Genomic DNA, 10,112 nt, shown 5'->3' on the forward strand with positions numbered 1-10,112 from the left:
ATGGCATCAAAAGGCGGTTACAGGAAAATCTCTGGTGATGAAGATAAAAAAGTCAGTTTTGTATCTTCTCTTTTTTTCCTTTGGATGAACGGAGTCCTTAAGGAAGGCAGTCAAAGACCTTTGGATCAAAATGACTTTTTACCCTTATCAGACGAGAACTCTGGCCGTTTTGCCACAGACAAGCTTCAGAAGATCTGGGAGTGCGAGAAACATGATTGCAAGATGAATGGGAAAAGGCCCAGACTTTGGAAAAGCGTGTTTGATATGCTTTCTGTCAAAGATGTCATCATCATTTTGACGGGGAATATATTGTCTACAACTTCTCGCCTTCTCTTTCCACTGTTTCTCGGGTATCTCGTTTCTAAGCTTATGTCAACTGAGACAGATAATACTTATCCACTCTACGCCTGCGCATTAGCTATGTGTCTCAATGGTTTGATCGGTGGTCTTGGTATGCACCAGCAAGACTACAGATGTGAAATATTGGGGATCAAAATAGCAAGCGCCCTGAGGGGACTGGCGTACCACAAGGTAGGCACGATCCTAAGGCTCAACCGATTTCTCTAATACCCTAAAAACCCCAAATTAAGCCGAACAAACTTGAACACGTTTATCTATCCGATAAAGAATGATTTTTTCCTAGAAATCTTATCGATTTTAATCGGCTTATGTCATATGGAGACCCGGAAGGAGAGAGTAATTAAACATCATCGCCAGTTGCTGCTTCTACGAGAGTGAGCAATCCTGCTCACCAACAAAAGATTCGAAGAAACAAACAGTTATTTAGCCTGCCGTTGACGTGGAAGTAGGCTACAGAAACCATAACGTCTACAGCCGCGCTTCTGAACGAGATTCAAAATGGTGCCGGAGTTGTCGCACCTTTTACACATTTAAAGAAAATTTGGAGGTTTGGATACTCTCGTCTCGAAACGCAGTCATAGTTGTCTTTATGCCGGAGATTTAAATCGTATGGTTTATGGAACAACCTTCTTCTCTTATGTCTAATCTGTACTCTCTTTCAGACGCTTCTACTCAGCAAGCAGACGTTACTGAAATTCACTGCAGGACGCTTATTCGATCTGATATCCAATGATGTTAAAAGAATGGAAGAAGAGACAATCAAATTGTTTTTCTCAGCCGCTTTCGCAGTTCCTGCTTATGCAGGGGCAATATTCCTTATGTACAATTTGATTGGTTGGCAGGCTGTTACAGGTGTGTTCTTCCTGTGTATTCTTATGCCATACTTTGCCGTCTTGTCCTATGCTAATGCTAAGCTACGCTTGCGCACAGCTACAGTGTCCGATCAGCGAATCTCCTTAATGAATCAAGTAGTTTCGGGAATCCGCGCGGTCAAAATGCATGCGTGGGAGGACGAATATGGACAAAAGATAAAACATATAAGAAGGTAAGGTAAATTATCATTTTTATTCAGAAGTAGGCTCCAACATTTAGCATTATATATTCCCGTAATTGTTGACCCAAATTATTCAAAACTCGAAAATAGATAACCAGAAATCTGTTTCGTCTCCATTGGAGCTTTGTTAGCTAAGCAGTCTAAACATGCCCCCTCCCCCCCCCCCTAAAAAAAGTCTAATATCTTTATCAGTACCGATCAGTAACCCGTTTCATAACTGGAGGACTGGCCCGTCAATTAAACAATATCAGTATATACTTAGTAGATAGTGTTAAAAGAGCGCTCTAGTCGGTTACTCAAACTCCGAATATCCTTTGCAATTCATCTTGGAACGACTCCCGCGGGATTTACGCCCGGAAATATTGTTATCACTTTTATCCAAGGGAGTGGATATCACCTCATTCGTACGTTGTCGTGGGGCCGCAAAAGACGCACTTTTACAAAGAAGTAAACGATGGGGAAGGGTACGCTTGCTTCCCGTTCACCTCGTTGATATTTCAAATTAGAGAGAACACTGTTGATGAATTGGTTCGACAGAATGCCCACATAACTTATGATAACCTTTTATCTTCAGAAATGAAATCAACGTCATTTCGAGGAGGACAGCCATTCAGTCAAGTATCGATGCCTTGTCATACAGTGCAACGCCACTGGCCACATTGGTGTCAGTAATTACTATGGTGCTTACAGGGCAGACCCTCACGCCCGCCAATATTTTTACGCTCCTGTCGTTTATGGGTGTTTTAAAAGTGAGTGGCATGTTGAATATGACTCCTGGTTTAATGTTAACGTATGACGCCTACGTTTCACTTGGAAGAATCGAAGAATTCCTTCTTTTGGAAAATCTGTTGGAAGCCACGGAGAGTGGTGAAAGCAACGAGCCCCCACAAAAAGCGAAAAGTACCTCAAGTAACCAAAGTCGCAGTTACTTAAGAAAAGAAGAGGGAAATATCAGGAATGTTTCCCTGTCTCGTGAAGCAACAGAATTAGGGCCGTCTATACTATGTGTGTCAAATTTAAGTTACGCAAAAACGCATCGTGAGGATGAATTTATTCTTCAGGATATCAACTTCTTTGCACCTTCAAAGAGTTTAATAGTCATCACCGGCCCGGTTGGAAGTGGGAAGTCTACTCTGCTCTCAGCGATCGCTGGTGAAATTTCGAACGCCAGTGGTACCATTGATTATGAAGGTTCTGTCATTTACTTGCCTCAAACTGCTTGGGTATTTTCGGGAACGATAAAAGAAAACATTTTGTTTGGCCGGTCCTACGAGGAGTCTAAGTACAAAAGAATAATCGACGTCTGTGCTCTGAAAGAAGACTTTCAGCGGTTACCTGATGGTGACCAAACAGTTGTTGGAGAACGCGGCGAGGTTTTGAGTGGAGGACAACAGGCAAGAGTAAGTTTAGCTCGTGCAGTTTATGCTGACGGAGACATTTATCTATTGGATGATCCACTGAGTGCTGTCGATTTTAAAGTTGGTCAACACATCTTTAACAAGTGTATCAAAGATCTGCTAGGCGATAAAATCGTTCTGTTTGCCTCTCATCAGCAAAAGCACATGGAAAATGCTGATGAAGTGATTGTGTTGTACAAAGGGAGTGTCCTCGACAAGGGACGCTTTACTGAGCTGCACGAAAAAGGTGTAATTAATTCAACTGTTGACCCGCTCTATAAGACAGCTCTGAAGGACAAAACAGTCTTATCCTGGCCATTCTCCTGGGAAGATAAGGAGGAACACAATGATGTTGAAAAGTGCTATAGAACATATGCTGTGCCCGATGAAGCGAGGGGTTTGGAGATAGCAAAGGAGGATCGTGCAATCGGAGTTGTGACATCCAGGCTTTATTGGGACTATTTCAGAAGTGGAGCACATCCCTTGATGATAACTGGAATGATTGGTTTAAGTCTCATTACTCAAGGTAAACTTATTGTTAGAGTGAGTTACAAACCTTGGGTCAGGCCCTAAAAGGGAAGACAGGAATCTTTTTTCTACATTTCTTTTATTCTATTTCGTGCAAATCATTTCACAATGGCTATGCTTTTAACCAACAACACGCTTTGTTTAAGATTAGATGGTAGAGTTGAGAGACACTACACAAATTTCTCACCATGTTCCCGATATCTCACTTGCTCGTACAAGCGCGAGGCAAGTGCGAGTCGAACGTGAATGGCGAGTCACGCGCGAAAGGAAGAACTGAAGCCTTTCTCCTCGCGTTTGCCTCGCACTTGCCTCCACTCGCCTAAAAAAGGCCAAAAAGAGACCGAAAGCAGTTTTCTAACAATATTTGTATGTAACATGGTTGACTGCCTCATCTATTCTGTGACAATGGGTGCTTACATAAACTTCCCCAAGATACAAACGAAAGTAGCTAACCCAGATGAGTTGTGTCTAGGCCCAATAAATCTTATAACGTTTAACTGAATGATCATATAGAAATACCATTCAACCACCTCGCCTTGATCTTATCTCTTTCAGCCATCATAGCTGCTCCAGACTTGTGGCTCTCGTTTCTTGCAAGGCTAAGCCCAGAGGATCAGAAGAACAAGACTTATCTATCTGTCTTCGCCTGTCTGGTTGGCGCGTGTTTTATATTTACTATCATTCGGGCTTATGGATTCCTCCTAGTTTTTCTAAAGTGCGCCCAGCGTCTTCACGATAAAATGGTTGTGGCCATTTTACAAGCACCTGTCCTGTTCTTTGATTCAAACCCAGTAGGAAGAATCCTAAATCGCTTCTCCAATGATATTGGCTGCGTAGATGAGTTGTTACCAAAAACATTCCTGGCGGCAATGCAGAGGGTCTTGGCGATATTTGTCCAAATTCTGGTGACAGTTGCCACAAATGTTTGGCTGATGTTTCTTGTTGTTCCAATTTCCATGCTGGTCGTTTTTCTATCCAATTATTACTTGAAGACTGCCAGAGAACTAAAGAGGTTAGAGTCGATATCCAGAAGCCCAGTGTTGGCTCATTTTTCGGAGACCGTGATAGGGCTGGACACGATTCGTACGAGAGGAAGACAGAGAGATTTTGTGGATACACTTTACAGGTATGTGGGAGACATTGATTCGGTGTGTGATGCCAGAGCCGATAAATATACAGGGCACAAATGACTCATAATTTCTCGTTTTCTGTGAGCTATTTATTTTTCCTTTAACGCCAATACATCCTTCTGATAGGGTTTCAACAGACCCATAATATGAACAGTCAATCAAAAAAATCGCAGGATGCAGAAATTTCACGATTATTCAAAACTGCAACAAGTTTATGGAACGTGATTGATTATCACCAGCCCGATTTGAGCACTATCAGGACAGTGTAAGTGTCATGCTTGTAATTGGACAGTGTAGTAGGACAGTTGACGAGTCATGCCTGCGTGTAAGTGTATGCGCGAGCTGTTGTAGCGCATTTCGCCAAGTTTTTTTTTTTAAAGAAAACGTATAACTGTTGTCTAGTTTCTTTCTTTAATTTTGTCATAGTTTTGATAAATTGGTAAGAGAACGTCTTGTCGTCCAATTCTGTTTTTAATCATACTTGTGAATGAAAAAAAAACAGACTCCCGCTTCGCAGTCGTCCGCCTTTGTTAATTACTTGTATGATTACGGACCGAATTGAACTCCACTTAGTCCTATAACCATTATGGGTTTAACAGGAAATACTGACGGGTGCAGTTCGTTTTCTCCTTTGGATAAATGTTATACTTAGTATGCAAGATGTAGTTGTGATAGTGAACAATTAAGAATTGTTTTGTTGTTGGTTTTTTTTCAATTTAGCACTTATAATGGCAAAGTATCCATATCATTAACAAACTCGGCTTTAGCTCCCTTCATCTGGACAGATGAAGCGTACTTAAGACTGAGATGTGGTTACGGAAGTGATCTTTCCGATACTTAGCTAGAAGGCTGTGGATGTTTCTTGGAGAGAAACATCTTTTTGAGAGGGTGGGGTGTCGGGCGGAATTTTTTGAAAGGCTCCGTTACATTGTCAGGCCAAATGAGACACTGGTCTCACTTCAATGTGCAGACTCGATGTAATCAACTTAGAGTGTATTTTGGAGTGATGGTGGTAAAAAAAATACAATTTGAAAACAACAAGCCAATCAGGACAAAAGAAAAGATCACAACGCGCACGACCAAGCTAAGAGGCGGTTGGTTTTGCGCGAGTTTGCCGGACGAATCACGAGGCAAAGTGTTTCAAAGCGTCTACAATCTGGTTTATTTTCGTTGGTCAACTAATCATGGAAAATCACTCCATTATTAAAAAATTAATTGTGATCAACACTCGTCCCTTCAGATATCAAGATGTTCATAATAAGGCGTACATTATGGTGATGGCCAGCAATAGGTGGCTCGGTGCACGTTTGGATTGTCTCGCTTCCTTGTTAGTCGGTGCAGTTGCTCTGGCTGCAATTTTGGTATCTCAAGATGCCGGTAAGCTCAAGATTCTTAGTAACGTTTTAGTAAAGAATCTATATAGTCATGTAATAACACAGCATGAACTAATGAAAAATAAAATAAGTATGAAAATACTTGCACTCTTGTTATAAACGGGTGGTTTCTAAACACGACAGATACGTGAGAGTCACTCGTGTGGTGTTTTATGATTCAAAACGGGAAACTTGGGTTGATAATTCCTCTGCACCTACTTAGCTTGGAGTCAAAACTACAACACTAAGAAAAGACGTAAAAAAGATGCTTAATTTTTTCCTTCCATTAAGTGATTCCCTGGACCAGGCTAAGTCACCAAGCCTTGTTAAGTTTTCGTTAAATGTTTTAAGCCATCAAGAGAAAACTAGTCCAGAATTTATTAATTCAAACTCCAATTTTTTTCAGCTTACGCTGGTCTTGCTCTTGTTTACGTCATCCAAACTCTGAGCTCGACTCAATACGCTGTTAGAAAAACCTCCGAAGTGGAAAACTACATGACGTCAGTTGAGCGAGTTATGACTTACACCAAACTTGACCGGGAGCCTGGATACGAGGAAGAACGAACACCGCCAAAAGACTGGCCTCGGAGAGGAAGTATTGTGTTGAGAGATGTATCACTGACGTACTATCCAGGGGGACCTCAAGTGCTGAAGAACATCAATCTTAACATCAAAGGAGGAGCAAAGATCGGAGTTGCCGGCCGGACAGGAGCTGGAAAGTCATCTTTTGTAGCAGCTCTTATGCGCATGCCTGATGCTGATGGAGAGATAATCATCGACGGTGTTCCAATTAAAGAGATAGGCCTCCAACAAGCCCGACGAGGTATCTCGGTTCTTGGCCAGAGTCCTGTTCTTTTTAGTGGATCATTGAGAAAAAATCTCGACATTTTAGACAAGTTTCAAGATGCTGAATTATGGCAGGCTTTAGAGGATGTCCAACTGAAAGATTTTGTCAAGACACTTGCGGCCAAGCTCGATCACGAACTGCTGGAACATGGCGCTAATGTCAGTGTTGGAGAGCGCCAGTTAGTTTGCTTGGCCCGTGTGCTGCTACAGCGAAGTAAAATCGTCGTCTTGGACGAGCCAACTGCGCATGTTGACCCAGACACAGAGCAGACGGTTTGGAATGTAGTGCGGGACAAACTGAAGGAGTCAACTGTCATCACTATAGCCCATCGTTTGAACACGATAAAAGACTGCGAGAAGATTTTGGTCTTGAAAGATGGAAAAGTTAAAGGATTTGACAAATTTGATTCAATAATGAACATGAAGTGAGATGTCGTCTAAGGTTGAAATAAATCGAATGTCACGCAGGTCTGATCCTGCAAAGCTCAAGATATTAGTATTGGTATTCACATGACTTCGAGTGCAATAAATAAGGACGTGTAATTTTTTTTAAAGACTAACAAAATTGCACGAGCCCGTAGGGCTAGTGCAATTTGTGGTTTTTGAAAAAATTAACAAGCACTCCTTTATTCCGAATTGCACGAGAAAAATAATGTGATTATGTATTAATAATATACATGAAAACATACGAGATAGCTTATCATAATTATGCAGAAGTAAACAGCGCGCATCAAGTGTAGAAACAATTTATTCAAACCAACCGCGTACGATCAAAACAATAATATACACTGAAATTTTCACATCTTTAAGGCACAAAAAAGTTCAAAGCCCGGCTAAACAGTTTAAGGAATTGTTCAGTCTGTGCCCGAATCACTTTCGATAAAATGGAATCGTCGTTTGCGAGGTTTAACCATGTCTGTTTTTAATTTCGGCGTAAAATCGCTCGAGTAAAGTGTTCAGCATGGTCCGCTCGTAATTTTCGATTTCCTTAGCAATTCCTATCTCTAAACACCACTTTTTCTAAACTGACAACTAAAAAGCAGTGCTGTTAGAGCAGTGTTGCTAGAGATATTTTTCAGTTGTTGTATTGTTGTTGAGGTGGCGAAAGAAAACCTACTGAAAACGTCGGCCATTATGTTATAAGAACAGAAAAACCTGCACACCAGGCGCAAGTGAGTGTGTCACCGACGTTCCTACTGCCCTATGACGTCCTCTGTGATCTGTTAATGAACAAACCCACCATAAAGTAGATTAGGTTTGTTTTAGGTAATAAACAAAGCAAAATTTTTCTCATGTTGACGTAACTTATCTGTCTGTCCCCCAACTGATCATAAGTAAAAGACCTATGGAGATGCCCTAGGAACGACTTACGAGCGCTTCTTACCACCCAACGCAATGCACATGAGAAACAAGATAACAGTTTATACAGATATGGGAAACAGTGCAGCAGCTTAGCAATGACTTTTTAAGTGGGCGGGGGGCCATGGCCAGACCTAGGGTCCGATATCATAGAGTAATAGGTTGTTATACATTCACGCTGGGTATAAATTTAGATCTTCTCCAATGGGCAGAAAGAATGAGAGGAAAAAAAGGCCCACGAAATAACGGCACAGATGACTTAAGTTCCATAATTATAAGATGAATGACTCTATTACAGTCTATCCCTAACATATTACCTCAAAAAGGAGTTCAAAGGCTCCAGGAGCCCCCCCCCCCCATACCCCACCACACCCCCACCCCCGTTACGAACAGCGAGTTTTGTGTCCCACATTAAGTTGTCTTGACAACCGAGCACGCTAACATATTTTTTCCTATCGTTCTTCCATAGTGTAGAGATCACAAACTTTCCCTTTGGTAACTTATTTAAAACATCTCTAGACTCTTAGGATCGTTTCCTTCTCACATCTCACCTTTTAAAAAATAATCTTTCGCATGCGCCATGTTTTCTGATGTGATCTCCACGCTCTGTTGGGATATATGACTGTCTTTCGTGCCTGAGGGTGAAAATGGGAAATTTGAACCAGAACTGTCAAGTCTTTCTGTCTGAATAAACGTGTTATATCTTTTGATATGGAGTTATTTTAAAGTTAAAAGTTCACTCTCGCGAGCAGATGGCTCAGAAGAAGAGGTCTCCGAGAGAGTCACTGTCACTAATCTTGCCTTTAAAAAAAATTGGCAATGGAACGAAACAATCTTCAAAAGTTGAAATGTCCGGGAGGTTGCCTAAGGGGGATGTTGAAGCTTCGAATTGATCGACGCATAATTTGCATCGATTCGGATGAATCGAAGTGTCGTTCAATCGGAAGCTTATTTTGTCGCGTTTAAGAGTCTGATATTCATTATTTTCTTAACGGAGTTTTCTGTGGCATCGTTCCTTTTCATTTCGTTCAACCGATGTCGCTGAAATGGCCGGCAAGCGAATTTTTATGTAAAAGGCACGATTGAAGAGCAAAGCTTTCCGTATTCTCATCAACGGTAAGCCGTGGTTTTATTAATTGGCCGTCTAAAAAAGATTCTACAGTAACGTTTTGAGTTTTAGCCCTTTGTCAGAGCGAAGTTGACAAACAGAAATATGACTAATTCTTGCTTATCTAGCTATTTGTTTTGCCTTAATTTTCTTTTTTTTAAAGAACACGAGTGCGTGATTTTGATGTTGAGTAACTTGTTGGGAATTGGTTTGGAAGGTTTTGCATAGTCACGTGCAATTCCTCAACTTCTACTTATCCTCATTCCATTTATTATCTTTTGTATTGCTATCCTCGTCTTATTTACCATCTTTTGTTTTAATTTGTCAGCTGAAAAATTGCTAGCATGAAACGAAATTCCTCTTTTCATCTGAAAACCACGAGCAAATAAACGAAATTTTAGGCTAAAATGTTCATTTCACCAGGAAATTGAATAATCACCTATGCGTGACATAGCATTATCTGCTTTCGCGTGGGTTTGCGATTCGCCCACACTAACTTTGCTCAAAAAACTTATGTACCAATGGAACAGTAGTCAGAGTGATAGTAACCGTAGGTTAAAACCATAGGCTTTGTAGATGTGGGCAATATGCATTTCATCAACAACAATCTCTTCCAAGAGTTCTTTTTTTCATCTAAAAACCTTGAGCAAAACCACGAAATGGTCATTCTTAGGTCCTAAAGGACTGTTTGTGTAGTTCTCCACCTCTATCAAACGGTCACTTGAAGCGCAAATTGAGACCACTGAAATAAAACTAAGAAAAATCTCTCAAGTAAAATTAAATCCGCGTTTATCTCCCAGAATCAATGTTTGTAGTATTTTTGGGCGAGTTTTTGTAAACAAAGTGGTCAGTTATGGCAAAACATGGCGCTTTTTTCTTTTGTTCCGTAATTCTTCTATTCTGTGGACCTGTATTCAGCGGTCAACCTGTTTCAAGCGGTAACCCCGTTATTCTCCG

General features: G+C 41.0%; 1 protein-coding gene across 1 annotated transcript; it reads left to right on the forward strand.

The window, feature by feature from the left end:
- On the forward strand, positions 1-7,981 carry LOC131776079 (ATP-binding cassette subfamily C member 4-like). The gene is made up of 6 exons (XM_059092222.2): positions 1-531; positions 1,023-1,405; positions 1,989-3,337; positions 3,895-4,465; positions 5,710-5,846; positions 6,249-7,981. The coding sequence occupies exons 1-6, from the start codon at positions 1-3 to the stop codon at positions 7,115-7,117; spliced, it is 3,840 nt and encodes a 1,279-aa protein (XP_058948205.2). The 3' UTR covers positions 7,118-7,981.
- The last annotated feature ends 2,131 nt before the right edge of the window (positions 7,982-10,112 follow it).

Source organism: Pocillopora verrucosa, chromosome 2, assembly GCF_036669915.1.
Source record: "Pocillopora verrucosa isolate sample1 chromosome 2, ASM3666991v2, whole genome shotgun sequence".
Lineage (NCBI taxonomy): Eukaryota > Metazoa > Cnidaria > Anthozoa > Scleractinia > Pocilloporidae > Pocillopora > Pocillopora verrucosa.